At 41.5% G+C, this 18,438-nt stretch overlaps 2 protein-coding genes across 3 annotated transcripts; both read left to right on the top strand.

The window, feature by feature from the left end:
- Positions 1-2: 2 nt before the first annotated feature.
- On the top strand, positions 3-2,784 carry AK6 (adenylate kinase 6). The gene is made up of 5 exons (XM_030511499.2): positions 3-110; positions 791-883; positions 1,214-1,272; positions 1,357-1,502; positions 1,652-2,784. Exons 1-5 carry the CDS (start codon positions 83-85, stop codon positions 1,839-1,841), a joined length of 516 nt encoding a protein of 171 aa, XP_030367359.1. The 5' UTR covers positions 3-82; the 3' UTR covers positions 1,842-2,784.
- Positions 2,785-4,272: 1,488 nt separating this feature from the next.
- On the top strand, positions 4,273-17,756 carry CCDC125 (coiled-coil domain containing 125). Of its 2 annotated transcripts, XM_030511498.1 has the most exons (12): positions 4,274-4,716; positions 4,804-4,917; positions 6,641-6,699; positions 8,062-8,148; positions 9,045-9,122; positions 9,845-9,930; positions 12,377-12,459; positions 12,894-13,009; positions 13,569-13,676; positions 14,690-14,861; positions 17,123-17,256; positions 17,381-17,756. In XM_030511498.1, the coding sequence occupies exons 1-12, from the start codon at positions 4,647-4,649 to the stop codon at positions 17,714-17,716; spliced, it is 1,443 nt and encodes a 480-aa protein (XP_030367358.1). In that variant the 5' UTR covers positions 4,274-4,646; the 3' UTR covers positions 17,717-17,756. The 2 variants fall into 2 exon arrangements, with proteins under 2 accessions (XP_030367357.1, XP_030367358.1); XM_030511497.1 differs by having other exon boundaries at positions 4,273-4,917.
- Positions 17,757-18,438: the final 682 nt, after the last annotated feature.

Genomic DNA, 18,438 nt, shown 5'->3' with positions numbered 1-18,438 from the left:
GCACAGCGGGTGACGCCATCAGCGGGCGTCGAAGCCGTCGCGCACGTGTGTCCTAGGCGCCCGCCATCGGCGCGGAGGGGCCATGAGGAGGCCCAACGTGCTGCTGACGGGTGCGCGGCGGCGGGACCGGCCGCGGGCGGGGGGAGCGGCGGGGCGCTGGCCGGGCCTGGCGGAGGGACCCCCCCCGTCCCTCTTTACCCGTGGCCTGGGGTGTGAGGTCCCTGCGGGGCCGGGCTGCGCTGAGTGGAAACTAGAGATTTCCCCTGTAGGTTCAGGCTTTAAATGAAACAAGGTTTGCTGACAGAGGGGAGACTGAGATGAGCTCTGAGGCAGAAGTTCTTCCCTGTGAGGGTGGTGAGGCGCTGGCACAGGGTGCCTAGAGAAGCTGTGGCTGCCCCATCCCTGGCAGTTGCTCAAGGCCAGGTTGGACGGGGCTTGGAGCAACCTCGTCTAGTGGCAGGTGTCCCTGCCTGTGGCAGGGGGCTGGAACTGGGTGAGCTTTAAGGTCCCTTCCAACCCAAACCGGTCTGTGATTCTGTGATCATCCTGATCAGAATAAAACTTTTGCACAAAGTGAGACTTTTCTTCATAGTTCTGTCCTTTGGGGTTTTTTTATTTCCAGACATTGCTCTTATTTGTATTTCCTCGTCATGCAGGGTTTTGCCCCCTTTTTCTTATACAAACTTGCCAACATTGACTGAAAAAGCTTCCTTTTTGACCCCTTAGAAGGTTATTTGAAGAGGACTTGCATGCTGTTCTCTTACTGTTTTACATGGTGGTGTGTCTTCAGGTACTCCGGGCGTTGGGAAAACCACACTTGGAAAAGAGCTGGCGTCAAGAGCGGGGATGACCTATGTTAATGTGGGCGACATGGCAAAAGATGGTAGGCCATATTAACAACATAATCCATCAAAGGACTTTAGATATTTTTACTTTGTATAATTTGCAGTGCATGCATTATATATTAAATGAAATGGCAATGAATTTGGTTTAACAGAAACGCTTTTGGTGGCATAAGGTAAAAAAGCATTTATGTGACTATGGCACACTTTGTATTAAGTAACAACTTATCCTTGTATGGATTTGCAAACAAAGTATTCCTTGATCTGAACACTGTCGTTTGTTTGCATCCTCCTGAAATAAACATAACTGCATAAATAATTTTAATAACTGCTGTTACTTCACAAACTTCCACAAATTCTTTTTACTGCAGGAGAACTGTATGAAGGTTTTGATGAGGAGTATGACTGTCCAATTTTGGATGAAGACAGGGTAAGCCCAACTTCTAAAACTATCATTCTTGTATTTTGACTTTCTGTAATTTCAGGTAAACTTGCCTGTCTGTTTCTTTTGTAGGTAATAGATGAGCTAGAAGACAAAATGAGTGAGGGTGGAGTTATTGTTGATTATCATGGCTGTGATTTCTTCCCTGAACGTTGGTTTCATATCGTATTTGTACTTCGTACAGAAAATTCATTTCTCTATGACAGACTTGAAAGCAGGTATGTCAGTAGAGTAAATAAGGACAAAGAACTGTTGTGTGACCTCACAAAAGATTTTTTTTAGTGTATAAATTACTGATTCTTTATGGAATATTTCAGAGTTCTCTGCATGTCTAAGACTGTCTCTTGGTGGTGTTCTTGTTTTCAAGGGGGTACAAGGGGAAAAAGCTGCAAGACAACATTCAGTGTGAAATTTTTCAGACACTTTATGAGGAAGCTCTGTTGTCATATAGAGAGGAGATTGTACACCAGTTACCCAGCAATACTCCTGAAGACTTGGAGAGAAATTTGGATCAGATTATGCAATGGATTGAGCAATGGATGAAGGACAACAATTGACATTTGGTGCAAAAGAACTCTGCTGGATCTCTTCCGGGGGTGAGGAGTGTTAATAATTGACACTCATAATGCTTGTATGATACATTAAAATTAATTTTATTGTAATTTTGTATGGTTGGGGACTAGAAGAAAGCTCAGAAGGCTGAAGGGGGACGCATACAGCCTCTGGGGGAGGCATACAGGAGAACTGACAAAGTGAAAATTCTGCAGTGAATGAAAGTCACAGTTGCCTTAGTAGCAGGAACTAGATTCAATAATTACGAGTTTCTTTGAGCTTGCAATTAAAACCAAGTCTCCCCCAACCAGGATCCCCAAGAAAACTGTAAAGTCCTGATAACTGGTGGCAGTTGAGGAGCTTTATACCAAATTTTGATTTCTGAAACAGTGTCCTGAAAAGTGTCTCTTTCTGAACTGTTAAGACTAAAACCTGCTGTACTCTACTGCATTCTTGAATATGTGGAGGCTCACGTGGAGTGAGGGGTGTATGATAAAGTTTAAGGAGGGTGCTTTGTTTTGGAGGGAAGAGATGTGACTTGGTAAGGGAGATATTTTAAAGTCATGACACAAAGCTTTGGGAACTACTTAGGCTGTAAGGAATCATCAGCTGTATCTGCACTGGAGTGGAATATTAAACAATAAGTTTTATTTCTCTGTTTTCTCTCTGTATCACCCACCCCTATCGTATTTATCATTGTTAATTTATCAAGGAGATACTTGGCAGGAATAACAAACCTGCTGCAATCCGAAACATGGTTACACGTAAAATACTGGCCGCTATCTGTTCTCAGTGCTTGTAAAGCCTGGGTCCTGGAAAAGCATGAAATAACTTTTCTTACTGATAATGTGGATTGTAAAGCCTCATGAAATATTCTGTAGAAAGTGCTTGCTAATAAACTTTTTATATACATGAGTCTGGATAATAAAACTCTAACTACCTTGAAAATTTCTGTGGTAAAGAGTCCTGTGGTTACATGTTGAAGATTCTATTTTTATTCCAAATTTGGTAGAGAGTTTTGTTTGGTTTTTTTTGCGAGACTTACAGAGGAATACCACATCAGTAATTTGACACTCATGTAAACTGAAACGGTGAAAAATGTGGATTTTCCTTGCAGAACTGCGACCAAATGTTGTAGCATGTGCTGCTTTCAGGGGTACTGTGAGACCAGGTGAAAGGTGATCTCCAGCACGGAGGTGCCCTGGACAACACCAATTTCTAAGTGTGCTTTGAACGGCCACATCCTGTGCAGTAAAGTCATGTTTCTAAATGCTGTTGGGTTGGGGGAGAAGCTGTAGGTGAAGTACAGACCTTCCACAGCACAACCACCACTCCCTCTGTTGTCGAAGACCTTCCACAGCACAACCACCACTCCCTCTGTTGTCAAAATGTGGGCTTGTTCACCTGGAGTGCAAAAAGCTGATCTCAAGCAGTCAAGATATTGTTTAATTCATATTTCCACAGAGATAGGTGCTGGGGGGCAGGTCGACAAAGTCAGCACACCCTCAGTCTGCCAGCTATCCACTGTAAGACATTTCAAATGGTGATAACTGGTGTTTTCTGTGTAGGTAACAGCCTGTATCTCCAACTATTTGCTCTTGCATTCTCTCTGTTTAAGGACACAGCACATGCATGTTCTGTGAGCGAGGGTCTCTGTGGGCAAGGGTGTCTTACCTGAGGGGGTGTGATTTCTAGGATTATAATCATAGAATCACAGAGTGGTTTGGATTGGAAGGGACCTTAAAGCTCACCCAGTTCCAGCCCCCTGCCACAGGCAGGGACACCTTCCACTAGACCAGGTTGCTCCAAGCCCCGTCCAGCCTGGCCTTGAGCACTGCCAGGGATGGGGCAGCCACAGCTTCTCTGGGCACCCTGTGCCAGCGCCTCACCACCCTCACAGGGAAGAACTTCTGCCTCAGAGCTCATCTCAGTCTCCCCTCTGTCAGGTTAAAGCCATTCCCCTTGTCCTGTGCCTACAGGCCCTTGTCAAAAGCCCCTCTCCAGGTTTCTTGTAGCCCCTTTAGGCACTGGAGCTGCTCTAAGGTCTCCGTGGATCCTTCTCCAGGCTGAACAAGCCCAGCTCTCTCAGCCTGTCTCCATGCTCCAGCCCTCCATAATGAACCAAGTTCCTTTAGGGACACTGTTACTTTCTGTCGTGCTTCACTTTTCAAAGCTGCTTCTCTGTTTTCGACCCTGGGTTCCTTCCTAATCTTTCTGAAGTTAGTTTTTCCTCTTCTTGTGATCTAGATGGTTCATGCATCAGTCTTCTACCTCTTCTCAACGTCTGTGAGCTGGTAAGGGAACATCGTCATTCCAAACTCAAGCTTTTCAAGCTTTCACGCACATAGTCCTTTACACCTGACTTACTCATTGACTGGTAACACCTCCGCTTGCCTCCACACCACCTCCAGCTCCCGCCGGGGCAGCTCCCAAGGTTTCGGCCCGCCCCGGGGCGATACCGGCAGCGCCAGGACGGGCCGGGAGCTCCGGGCCCCGGGGAGGACGGAGACAGGAACGCGCCGAAGAGGTTCCACCCTCACCCGCTCCCCATGGGCGGTCCCACGGCTTTAAAGCTTCACGGCGCGGCTGGAGCCGTGTTTTCCGGCAGCCGGAACCCGCCTCGGGAGCGGCTGCGCACCAACACCTTCAGATTTTTTTCACTTTTATGTTGTTCTGCTGCTTTCATTACCGAGTTTTCCTGTTTTTTCTAGATAAAATCCGTGTTTTGCGGGAGGTGCTCTTCACATTGCCCTTAAGTGAAGTGCTCTACGTCAGAAAACAAGACGACAACCAAAACTCTGGAGGAGAAGATGGAGGAAGCAGAAGTGGATGACATGGCCTGTGGAGACTTGGGAAATGGCCTCGGGAGAAGACCTGGAGGTGTTTATGAAGGGGAAAATTTACAGAACTGCTATTCATTTAAATCTAGGAAGGTATCTGGAAAGGCTTGTCATTCTCTCTTGTCAGCAAAGAGAGTGGAAGAAGGTGATGCTGCAGCTCTTCCTGGCTCAAAACAAAACAGTTTTTACAGTGGATCATCCAAAAAGCCTGTTACTAGTTCCACACGACAGCATAGCTGTGGTAAGAGTAATTTAGGTGTTTATTATTTACCATGAGAAAAATCCCTGTTAGCAAAACTAAGCAGGTCATTTGCTTCACAAGGTGTCCACAAGTTCAAGTCAAAGTGCGTGCCAGACACTTGGGAGAGCTCTACAGGATTCCAAGGCATTTCATGCCTGCTGGGATCCGCTGCAGCCTCACAGGGTGGTTGGTGCAGCCCCTAAGTCTGCTGTTAGTGTCGCAGTAGGAGAGGCAGAGTAGTCTCTGTGCATACGCCTTCCTTCCAAAACATTTGACAGCAGAATTGCTTTTCAGTGAGTGAGGCTGTGGCCCTTTTTGTGTAAAATGACCCCTTTTAAAGTGTTTAGTTTTGCTTTTGAAAGTGATGTTTAGAAAAGAGCATCCTGTAGTGGGGGACAGCATTGGTTTTCTCTGAATGTAGATAGGAAATTGAATGGACTTCCTTGGGTTGCTGGTTTAAGTGTGTTTTCCTAGAGGTTCTATGATTGGAACAGGTGGCCCAGAGAAGCTGTGGCTGCCCATCACTGGCACTGTTCAAGGCTAGGTTGGACAGGGCTTGGAGCAACTTGACCTGACCATGGCAAGGGCTTGGAACTGAATGAGCTTTAAGGTCCCTTCCAATCTAAACCGGTCTGTGATTCTATGATCCTGTGAAAGCTTATGGCTAAATATTCAAAATGTCATTTGCTATTGGCATATTTTTGGGGTTAAGAAGTTGGTTTTGGAATCTGCACATCTCAGTTCTCTGGTGTTGGCATTCTTTTTACCTTTTTTGGTGAAGGTAACACTGCTGTAGATATAATCAAATTTAGGCAGTGCTGTACATTACATGTCAGTTGCTCTCCCTTACATTTGTAGCCATTTTTAGTATTTTGACCTAAGTATTTCTGTATAACTTGCTTATTTCTCTTCTTTAAAACAAGTCCCCATTATCGTCTCCAAACACCACAGTAAGCTAAGTCATGTAATTATTCTTCATTGGTTTCAGCATCTTCTGTGCAAAGATGTCAGGAAAACAGTGTAATTCCTGTTGGCTTCACTGCCCTTATGCTGGTCTTTGTGTGATACTTGTCTTAGATCCAGGTCTATGAAACAGCAGCATCCATGAAAGCATGACTAAAGTCCACATGCATCCTGACTTGGATTTAGTAGGAGGCTGCATCTTAACATGCTTCGTTTAAGTGATAACTTCTTGTGTAGAGGAATATTGGATCTTGTGGGATACTCCACTAACATACTTCATCTTCTGATCTTGAAAACTACTGTTAATTCTAAATAGTGCTAGATGCTGTTGTGTTGACTGTGGTTGTTTAAAAGTTACAATCTGAAGAGAATCTAAAAAAAGAAATATTGTCTTTTTTAATCAAGATGGTAGTTCTGTTTTGTGTTTTTGTTTGGTGGGTTGGCGGTGGTTTTGTTTGGTAGTTTTGTGGTTGGTTTTTGGGTTGGTTTTTTTTTTTAATGAAATGCTAAAATAATTGTCGTTATTTTAGGTCTCTTTATAACTGACTTTTTTTTCCTGTTTCGCTTCTTTAACTGTGAAACAGTGTGTTTGAGCTTAGTATTTATGTATTTCTTAAGTCTTTTAATTAGCTCCTGAAGAAAAAATATACCTCTGAATGTTATTTGTTTTCAGGGTAAACCAAATTCTCATGTTTTCTTCTGTTAACTTCTGTAAATGTTATAGTATCTCACCACTCAGTGTCTCCTACCAATCTTACAGAATCTAATACTGAAGTGCCAAATGAAGAACTAAAGCAACAACTTCAGGAGGCTCTAGAGGTACGTAACTGTGCCGAGTATGCTGTTGTTGAAATCTGCATTTCCTTTTAAAGCAGCAAAGTAAAGCAAAGTGTTAGTTTAGCTGAAGATCTTGGCCTATCCAGGGTCAGGGATGGATTCAGGTTCTTGTAACCAGTGCAGTAGTTGGAAGCCTCATTCAATTTTATGCCAGGATTTTTTTTTTTTTTTTTTTTGGGGGGGTGGGAGGGGAAAGTATTTGGAAAGATGTAGAGATGTAGATAATATTAAAGGGATCGTACTGCTTTTCTAGCAGATTTTCTTTTCTTTATTAAGCTTTGGGGCCTGAAAATCTTCAGTGTAAACAAAGTAATCTTTGGGGTTTTAATTTGGATTTTTACTGAAAGGTAGTTAAATCCTACATTTTAATTTTACTATGGTTAAATGTGTTGATGTGTTGGCATCTGTCTGGGCAGAAAAGAGCATGGTGATCTCAGTTGTAAGGGTATCCACTTCATCTGTACTGTGTTTTTTAACCCCAGGATGTCCTGTGGTAGGTCACTGTCAAGTTTTCTTAGCATGAAGAACCTTCAGTGCACAGCAAGTTAAAATGCCAAGGAACCTTACTCATTTTCAATTAGACAAAACTGATAAAATGCCACTGCTCTGAGGTACAATTTCAGTATCGGTTGCTGCAGGCCTGAAAGAACTATGAAAAAAAGTTTTGTATGACAAGTGAACAACTGAGTGACCTAAGTAGGGGTTAAGGAAAGATAAGTATACAAAGCAATAAATTTTCTTTTAATTCTTGGAAACTAAAAAAAGTAGTTTCTGCTAAAGGGGGGAATGTTGCATGAAGATACGATTGGGAGGTACCTGGAGCAGGAATCTGTGTGGTTGTTGTTTTGTTCTGGACAAGTAGTGATTTTAATCTAACAGTCGTAACACGATATTCACACTATAGAGTATAGATATTTTGTATAATATATTTAGGGTATGTCATATTAATAGAGCATTTATATTTTAGTATATATTTGTAGTATTTGCTACTGCATATATAAGAAAATTGTACTCTGTTCTGCTTCCTTATTTTAAAGCTCAGGACCTATGCTGATACATACAGCTGCTTTAGCAAGGCAAAACTGCAGTGGTTTATTTTCCAAATACCCTGGAAGAGAACAGAAAGAATAATATTTACAAGTATTCTTCAAGGATTTGGTGCTAGCATGCACTGTTAACATTTCTTCATTGTGAGCAAGCTACTTGTCCGGAAAGAATCAGACAGCGTAGAAACAGACAACTCTTTTTCGAAGAGGACAAATTTACATTGCCTTCTTTACATTTATGAGTTTTAATAGGATTACCTTGGGTTTTAGTCAGTGTACCTATTTTGTTTTGCTTCAGGAAGTTGACATTTTGAAAGTTGAGCTTGAAGCGTCTCAGAGACAGCTTGAAGGAAAAGATGAAGCCCTAAGAATTCTGCAGAGCATGGTAGGAGTTCTTCAGACATCATTAATGGTAAAGGAAGAAAACCAGAAGAAATCTTCCTGCTGTTCCTTATCAAACCCCCATGAACCTGTATTTCCCAGAACTTTACTTTAAAGCATTGAGTCTGCAAGTGTCTACACGCTTGGCTTCTACGACTTGCTACTGTTACTTCATGGAACTATTGTGTTTATTGAAGAAGATTTTACTGTTGTAGCAATTCTCTATTCTTATCTTTGAGGTTCTTTGAGGTTTTATTTAAGTTAAAAGAAGAAGGATTTCTCTCCAGACCTTTAAATTATACGTTTTGCCGGTGCTTGAATTTCTGCTGCAAAGCACAGATATTTTCAGTTGACTGCTCCATTCATTGTCTTAGAGGACAGTATATATTAAATGTTAGGTCAGTCTTTTGTCCACAGATTGTAATACTTTTACTCATTATCACAATGGGTTATGTTGAAATCGATTCCTGTTTTCTAGCCTGCTTGCATAACCCATTTATAGTTTACAGTTTCTACTCTCAGACGTTCATAGTAAGTTACACCTGGATCAAAGTCTAGGTATGTTGTAACCAAGTTTTTTAAGAGCCGATTTTGTGGATGAGCCCTAAGGAAGACATAATGATGTCATCTTAAATGAATGCTACATTTTCCAATAGAAAAGATTATGGGATTGAAACCCAAGTTTGTTAATGCAACGTAGCATTTATGTGACTTGAAATTAGAACCTGCTGGACTTACAAGTAAGTTGCTAGTGTTTGTAATCCTGCACACTCCTTTTTTAACTGTGAGTTTGAACTTCTCATGGTGTAAAACTGAAAATTTGTCTAAAGCCAAATTAACTAAACTTAATTACAGTATTTGAAAGGCTTGTGCTTTAATTTTTTTGTTTTGTTTTTTTAGGCAGTATTTGATAAAGCCACTAGTCACACGAAAGCAATGCTTCAGAAGACTGAGGAAGAAAAGAGAACTTTAGAAAAGGTAAGGGTGCATGTTTCCTTCACACCTCTGCAAGAACACAGAATTCATTGCTATTAATATCAGGTTATCAGACTGTTTATTAAAATCAGTACAAATCTGCCGTTCGTTCAGGTTTGGGTTTTTTTTAAGTATTATTCCTTTTTAGTAGAAAGGGAAAATGTTAATGTATCACTCTTTTGATTTAGATGTCTTGATTCTATATGTAGTGTGTACAAATAATATCTGAAAGTAATGAGAGCTTTTTCTGTTGGTCTTTGTGAGTTTCACAATCATTCATAGTGAGTTGCACTATTTCTTAGTTATTAAGCTGGAACTTCCCAATAAATCTAAGAAATGGGTGCCCAATTTTCATAGGGAAGATAGGGAGGAGGAGGAGGAAGGTGGCAGTGAGCTATCTCGTTAAACTAATTTCTATGCTTTGTTTCTCTTCCTGTGTGACCTTTCCACAGAACAGTAAGTGGGCAGGGCAACATGGCAGTGTGGGTTTGTTTTTCTCATAAGCCACTACAAGCATCAGTTGATGCAACACTGTCTGGAATCCACAGATCAGTGATGCAGAAACTTTCTGGTGTCTGGCATCAAATGTATTTTTAGCAGTATCATAGATTGTCATCATCATTGGTCACCTACATTTCTGCCAGTGCTAATCTCAGCACCAGCAGTTCCTCTTCTTTCTTTCAATAGGAGGCTTATAATAAGCTGCTGCAGATTTGTTTCCACAGGAAATAAATATTTTGCAATGGGAAATTGAATTTGATCAGGATCGATTGAAAAACATAGAAGACACATGGACAGAAAAATATGACAGGTATTTGACTTACACTGTGTATTTTTTTGAGTTCTTTTAATTGCATTGAATGCTGTATGTCTTTCCTGTGTTTCAATTTTGCTTCACTGGATTTTCTGGGTTTTTGGTATTTTCCTAATTTCCTTCCAGATTTGGGAATATTTGTTTAATTTTCATGCTAGCCACATTTGTATATTTCAATTGAAACTTCTAGCTTTGCTTGACTGAGTTTTCATTTCATCCTATTACGTTATCACGCTAGCCAGCTGGAGCCAGACTGTTCTTTGCTTTCAATGTAAATGAGGTATGTGCATGCATGTGGAAATATCGTTTGCTGGTTAATCATTGCTTTATTTTCTTGCATTGAAGGTGTGAGCACACATACAGGTAAAATGGAATGCTTTTGAGAGAGGATAATCAACTGGGTCTTTGTGTAAATAAGATTTGCTCTGGATAGGCAGCAGGTTAAGGCAAGCAGAAGATGCCAGAAGCACTAAACTAATAATGCAGCAAAACACCTTGAAAAAAGCGACCAGTAGGCTCCCTTATTTAAATGTAGGAATGATATCTCTGAAGTCTACCCATCAGAATTTTTTTTTTTTTCTTCAAACTTTGAATCAAAGAATAAGCCAAAAGTTTACAAACTATTCATTTGAAAGAGGAGTTTTGTTAACATATTTGATCTTGTTCACCTGTTACCTTAATTACTTAATTAATTAATTGAGGGATACTTTGTGAAAAACCCCTTGGCTTTCCTGACTTAGGAGTTTGGAAGTGTAGCCAGGTAGGTTAGAGCAACAAAAACTAGCATTAACTGTTGGAAACTACAGATGTGGCTTCAGCAAACGGCAAGCCAAAAGCTCAGTCTGCTTTGCAAAAAGGTTTTCTGATATAGATGTCAGAAATCAAGACAACAGGGTTAGAAGAATGTGTATTCCCTTCATTTATTCAAGTGAAATAATTCAGGCTAGTATTTAAACAAAACCATGAATTTGCAGTATGCTGCATTTATGAGACAGCGGAAGAGATGCACCAAATAAATCATACAATCATAGAATGTTTTGGGTTGGAAAGGATCTTAAGATCATATAGATCTAACCCCCCTGTCATGGGCAAGGACACCTCACACTAGACCATGTCGCCCAAGGCTCCGTCCAGCCTGACCTTGAACACTGCCAGGGATGGAGCATTCACAACTTCTTTGGGCAACCTGTTCCAGTGCCTCTCCACCCTCACAGTAAAGAACTTCTTCCTGATATCTAATCTGAACTGCCCCTGTTTAAGTTTAAACCCATCACCCCTTGTCCTATCGCTACAGTCCCTAATGAAGAGTCCCTCCCCAGCATCCTTGTAGGCCCCCTTCAGATACTGGAAGGCTGCTATGAGGTCTCCACGCAGCTTCTCTTCTCCAGCCTGAACAGCCCCAACTTTCTCAACCTGTCTTCCTACAGGAGGTGCTCCAACCCCCTGATCATCCTCGTGGCCCTCCCCTGGACTTGCTCCAACAGCCCCGTGTCCTTCTTATGTTGGGGACACCAGAACTGCACACAGTATAGCAAGTGGGTCGCACAAGAACAGAGCAGATTGCCTCTTTTCTATTCAAGAAAGAAATACTTCAATACGTCAAGGAAAAACATGTTATAAATGCATATTGAATGCTCTAAGGTTGCAACACTTGGCAGAACAGCTGTTCCTGAGAACAGTATTCAGCCTACAGGAAGTTTACTTTATAAAATTCAGACCAAAGGCCTTTTGTCACATGGCCAATAACAATTTTGTTGTTTCAAGGAAGTAAAGAAATTTCAAGTGTTTCAGAGCTTCATAATTACAAATTTCTTTGAGATTCTAATGGTACTGATACTTGAACTCACCTCTTGTTAAAATCTGAAGTTGCTGAATGATCTTTTTTTTTAATTTTCTTTTTTAAACATTCACTCAAATGTACTTGGACACATTTAAATTGCTCGTGTGAGGGTGTGGTTTCAGGAACAAGGCAAACCTGTTTGAACAGCCCATGCTATCTGGGTTGCAAGAGAAACGCTCTCTATGAGTGCAGAGATTCCTGGTTTTGCTCTCTGTGGCACCACATGCAGCCATGGAAAACGAGGAGCTAGACTGGCAAAGCCTGCTTCCTTACCCTTGGGTCAGTGCCGGTCAGACCAAGCCTACATAAAGCCTACACAGGTTGGTTAGGAGTAGTGTCAGGTTGGATACTGGCCCCTGGCTAGCAGATTTGGATCACATACTACTTATTATTGGTACACGTATTGTTATGCGAAAATTTTACAATTTTTCTCAATAAAAAGTATTAAAAGTGAGAAAACAACTTGTATAATGGAGCATGGATAATATCTTGTCAAACTGGACACTCAGCTCTTTCCAGTTTTATTTTTTTATTTCACTCTTCCCTGTAATCCTAATCTGAAATATTTTAAAAGATAATACATCCTTTTTCTAACTTCGGCAGGATATATTGTGAAAATGCAGCTCTTAAGGAAGCATTGAAAATGAGAACAGAAGAAGTTAAAACTTTTAAAGCTGAAAATGCAAGTAAGCCACCAACAGCTATTCCTCTTAATATACTGTTTCTCAGGAATAATGCAGAATTTAGCTATGAAGGAAGCTTTCTGTTGGGATAAGTTTCTTTGTGGCAGATGATTTTAGTGGGTATGCAGAAGCCCTCTTTCAATGGAAAAGTTGTGTTTGGGGTTGGTTGTTTTTTTTTTTTCTCTTAAAAAATAAATGACAGGAGAAGTTAGGTATGCATATCTTAAAAAGTAGATCAGGTATGAAGGAAGTATATCTATCTTATCTCAGTGGCCTGGGAAAACACAACTGGGATCTGAGTTTCCAGATCTACATAGTCTTGTCATATTCCCAAACTTATGCTTTATAGAACTGTTTAATTTCTGTGTAGTTAAACTCAGAAGCTAAGAAATCAGAGCAGCAGACTTTGTAATCACTTTTCTTATTTTAATTCATAGTGCTGAATCAGCAGTGCTTGGAATTTCTTGCCATGCTAGATGTGAAACAACAGAAGATTGTTCAGGAAAACATGTCCTTGAATAAAAGTGACATTACAGATTTTACAGGTCTTGAAGTAAGTATAACTTAGATGTTTTTCAAAATGGCTGGTTCAGAGATATGTTTATATTCAAAATACATAGATAATTTTTGCCTACTGATTATTTAACTGTTTCTTTGGACCTATTTTTATCTAATAAGAGTATGCCCTTGCCTGTTAATCAACTTTCTAATTTGTGGACTATCTTGCAAAGAAAGAGTAGAAAGAAGGAGCATGAGGCTACTTTTCACAAGCTAGCATGCTTACTTTTTATTTCCTAACTCCTTAAATCTTAATCCCCTTGCTTAGTGATTTACTTTATTGGGGGGGGGGGGAAATCTAATTAAGTCTTCAGGGAATAGCATACAGAGGCTGATAGGTTTTGCCTTTAGGCTATCTTGCTGAAAAGACACATTTCACATGTGTCATTGTGAGTCAAAAGCAATCACACCTAAATCTTTTGCAGCTTGCTTCCCCTGACTCTTACACTCCCTTTGTAGTTTCAGGATGTTTTTTTGCTAGTCATCTGGAATGTCTTGGATTGTGTTGTGTGTGCAGTTAGATATTTAACTGGTGGTTTGGTTTGGATTTTCAGCTGGCAGTTCTTGGAGCCTGCACCTGCAGTGCTTCTGGGGCACAGCCTTGTCCCTGTGCTAAAATGGCAGCTGTAACACGAAAGCAACTTCTACATCTCAAGCAAGAGGTAACGCTGCTTGGCTTAAATGTGAACATGCAGAGGCGTGCTTGTGCTCAAAACCAAGTAAAGCAGAAACGCTCTCTGCAGCTTACACAAACTAATGTGTTTTAAACCAAGAATACATCTCAGAATTAATCTAGAGTTTGTTTGTAATGCTTGTAATGCTCTAACTTTTGCTGATACAAAGTTGTAATTACAGTATTAATCAGCCTTACTAGTAAAAAAAAAAATAATAATAATTCTTTTTCTCATTCTTTTTCCTTCCACTCGTATTTTTATTCAAAAAAAAGAGGAAAGAACACTCTAAATGTATGCACTCCATAAGTGTATACCCAGCGTGAGCGTGGACTACCACTGATCCTTTCCCTTCCTTCCTGGCAGTGCATTCTACCCCTCCCCTGCACTGACATCAGCACTCACCAGCCTGCTCACCCAGCTAGGTCAGGAAGCTGGTCTGGCTGAAAACTATGTATTTGCATCACTTCAATCAATAACGTGATTTTCAAGCTCTTAAATTAATACAGTGGACTTCTATTTAAGTTTTAGAATTTTTCTTTTAATTCATATTTGACTCTACAGATGTGGTAACCATTCTCGTGGTCCCACTGCAGAAGTTCCAGTTGACTTACTTGTTTTGAAAATAAGTATTATCATGTCCCTTTTGTACCAAGGTTATTATTACCCCTGACATAGAATTTGCAGTTGGCATGGGACGTTAATGCCCTCCTCAAGCTCTTCTGCATGTCCAGAGATAAATAGTCATTGCTGGCAGCTTGTCTGTGTAGATGGGTGGTGGTGTATACGTGCATAGAAGAGTAAGAACTTCAATACACTTTTCAAAATCTATTTCTTAACATGACAAGGAAGCACTTTCTTTGGTTTCTACTACTTCTTTGATTATACTTATTTAAAAGTTGCCTGTGTTGATGGTTTCAGTCTGCCTCCTCATATAAATTTTAAATCTGCTCTTGCTGCCAAATTGCTTAATACACCTTAAATTTTCACTGAATTAAAAACAGGGTGAAAAGCTGAAGAAGAGTAAAGATGAAGCTTATATAATGGCAGATGCCTTCAGAATTGCATTTGAGCAGCAGCTAATGCAGAGGAAGGATCAAGCCCTGAGGCTTGCAGAAGTGATAAAGATTAAGAAGGAAACAAGATTTATAAACTGGAGACGTCTGAAAGATGATGGTAACTGGACATGCCATGTATCTGTAATGGTTGACTGCAGAAGAAGTTAGCTGACAAGTGGCACAAACAGACTTTCTTACTGTACTAGATGTATGGCTGTGGTTTAATTGCTGACTGAGGTTTATGAAGAGTTGAGGAAAAAAAGGAACAAAGTTATGTCAAAACTGTAAATACGTTAAATAGCGTGTCATGTCATTGAGGATTTTCTACTGGAAGTTTTGCATGTGTAATGTAGAGTATCTGTGTGTAAGTGGAATATATGAATACTACATTGTAGCTACCAGTCTAGGCTTTTAATGTTACCTTTTTTTATTACACTTTCATGAACTGTACTACCTGATTTATTCCAGCATGATGAAAAACCTGCTGGAATAAATAAACTGTAGTCTAGGATGACAGTAACATTCCGGATATTAAAGATGTTTATTATGAGAACAGCACAAAAAAGATAACATCTGGCAAGTTTAGACTGACCGTTTTAGATGCTGTCAACAACTTGGTAGTTGGGCTTGTTGATGATCTTAAAGGCCTTTTCCAACCTAGTTAATTCTGTGATTCTATGATTTAACTTGCTGGGGTTTTGTGTTTTTTGTTTGTTTTTGTTTTAAGCGAGCTCTATGTAGGAGTTAGAGAAGGAGGAGAAATGCAATAAAAAATTATATATATATTTATATATATATAAAAATTTTATTTTTTTATATATATACTGAGCTTTCACTGACATACTAAATAGTCGGGGTTGGGTTTTTTTCTGGTTTTTGAGACATTTTTAGGTTTTTATTATGCACGCACTTGGAGTACAGTTATGGTGTCCCCAATATAAGAAGGACATGGGGCTGTTGGAGCAACTCCAGAGGAGGGCCACGAGGATGATCAGGGGGCTGGAGCACCTCCCGTATGAAGACAGGTTGAGAAAGTTGGGGCTGTTCAGCCTGGAGAAGAGAAGCTGCGTGGAGACCTCATAGCAGCCTTCCAGTATCTGAAGGGGGCCTACAAGGATGCTGGGGAGGGACTCTTCATCAGGGACTGTAGTGATAGGACAAGGGGTAATGGGTTCAAACTTAAACAGGGGAAGTTTAGATTAGATATCAGGAAGAAGTTCTTTACTGTGAGGGTGGTGAGGCACTGGAACAGGTTGCCCAAAGAAGTTGTGAATGCTCCATCCCTGGCAGTGTTCAAGGTCAGGCTGGACGGAGCCTTGGGCGACATGGTCTAGTGTGAAGTGTCCTTGCCCATGACAGGGGGGTTGGAACTAGATGATCTTAAGGTCCTTTTCAACCCTGACTATTCTATGATTCTATGTGTGTCTACATTAGGTTTTATTGTTACTCTTACACTTCATGTGTTACAAAGTGAGTTACAAAGCCCTTTGTAAAAGAGGAAGAATTCCAATGATCCTTTTCTTTAAGATAAAGGATAAAGAGAAGTACTTAAGTGCTTATGTTATGGTCAAAACCGTAGCAGAATTTAGGAATGCCACTTCAAGATATATTTGTCTTAGCCATTGACCTGGACATGCCTTGCTTTGAGGTGGGTCTTAGAATCATAGAATCACAAGAATCAACCAGGTTTGGAGAAGACCTTCAAGATGATCAAGTCCAGCCGTTCCCCAGCACTGGCAAGGCCACCACTGAGCCGTGTCACTGAGGGCCTCGTCTACGCAGTTTGTGAACACTTCCAGGGACGGTGATTCCACCACTGCCCTGGGCAGCCTGTTCCAATGCCTGACCACCCTTTTGGGGAAGAAATTGTCCCTAATATCCAGTCTGAACCTCCTCTGGTGCAGCTTGAGGCCGTTTCCTCTTGTCCTATCCCTTGTTCCTTGGGAGCAGAGACCAGCCACCTCCTGGCTCCATCCTCCTTTCAGGTAGTTGTAGAGAGTGATAAGGTCCCCCCTGAGCCTTCTCTTCAGACTAAACACCCCAGTTTCCTCAGCCTAGATTCCTTGAGCAGCCTTGGGTTGTAATACTAAAACAGCACACACCTTGAGTACTGACATCATTGTTTCCAAGCTCTATATACCGATACATACATTTCACAAATTTCGTGTATTTTAATCTTTTTAGAAATCTTAGAATCTCTTGAACAGCTTATGTCAAAGAATATATATGTATATTTTTTTACATACACATAATGAGAGAAGCTGTAGACTGCATTACCCTTTAAGAGGAGATTATTCAGGATCCAGTTTTACACAGTTCTTGAGGAAGTTTTTATCTGCCTCAGTAATTCCACAGTTTGTGTACTTCTATTTTCCTTAGGGTGCATCAAGTTACAAGGTAACAAGAACAGTCTGGGACAAAAACTATCCAGCCTGCTCTCATCAGAGGCGGATGGCAAGAAAGTTGAAGAGCTGGACAATCCTCATGAAATCCTGAAGATGTTAATAGATCTGGTTAGTGTTCTGTTAAACTATTCATCATGAGTCCTTTGGGGAGCAAATCTAACTGTCATTTTACACAAAATGCTTTTTTCTTAGCTTATAAACTACTTTCTTCCTCTTTTAAATAAATACTCAGGTAAATGACAAAGAGGAGGCTCTGGCTCACCAAAGAAAGGTTAGCTACATGCTAGCGCGAGCAATTGAGGCGAGAGAAGATGATTTGGAACAGGATACAGGAAATGGGCTGCTGTGCAGTCGTCAGTACAATGTACGGAAGTCATCAGGCCCCGAACACGCCTGCTGCCAAAACCTTTGTTCTGAAAGCAGTGTTTCCTCAGTTGCCAGTTCAAAAACCTGTGAAAATCCAGTAAAAATGCTTCAAAAATCACACTCCTGGCCCTCTGAGACTACACAGTGTGAGGAAAATGATTCACGTGGAAAAGCAGATGAAACCCTGGTGATCTCTATATAGCCATCTCTGGCAATAAATTTATTTTTTTTTTTAAAAGAAAGAAGGATGTTGTGGAAGGATATTATTCAGCCTGGAGAAGACTGGGGGGAGACCTTAAAACAGCTCCAGTGACTAAAGGGGCTACAAGAAAGCTGGAGAGGGGCTTTGGACAAGGGCCTGTAGGGACAGGACAAGGGGAATGGCTTTAACCTGATAGAGGGGAGATTGAGATGAGCTCTTAAGCAGAAGTTCTTCCCTGTGAAGGTGGTGAGGCCCTGGCACAGGTTGCCCAGAGAAGCTGTGGCTGCCCCCTCCCTGGCAGTGTTCAAGGCCAGGTTGGATGGGGCTTGGAGCAATCTGGTCTAGTGGAGGTGTCCCTGCCTGTGGCAGGGGGCTGGAACTGGATGAGCTTTAAGGTCTCTGCCAGCCCAAACCAGTCTGTGATCCTGTGAATGTCCTGTGCTGAGACCGCTGAGGACCGGCACAGGCCGGAGCACTGGCTGCTGCCGTGTCCCGCGGTGCTGCAGCAGCGCGGCCCCTCGCTTTGGCGGAACAACCGGAAGCCGCGAAGGTCACGCTAATTCCCAGACGAGGTGGAGCCGCCGTGACGTCACGAGGATGACGTGAAGGGAACAGTGGCCCCGCGTGGGTGGCTCCCTCTGCCGGCCGGTTGCGGGACGGCGCGTGGCGGGGCCGCTTCAATCACACGCTGACTCCGCCCCCTTCCTGCCTCCTCACCATCA

Source organism: Strigops habroptila, chromosome Z, assembly GCF_004027225.2.
Source record: "Strigops habroptila isolate Jane chromosome Z, bStrHab1.2.pri, whole genome shotgun sequence".
NCBI lineage: Eukaryota > Metazoa > Chordata > Aves > Psittaciformes > Psittacidae > Strigops > Strigops habroptila.
Note: the sequence above shows the minus strand (reverse complement) of the source record. Positions and strands in the feature narration are given on the sequence as shown.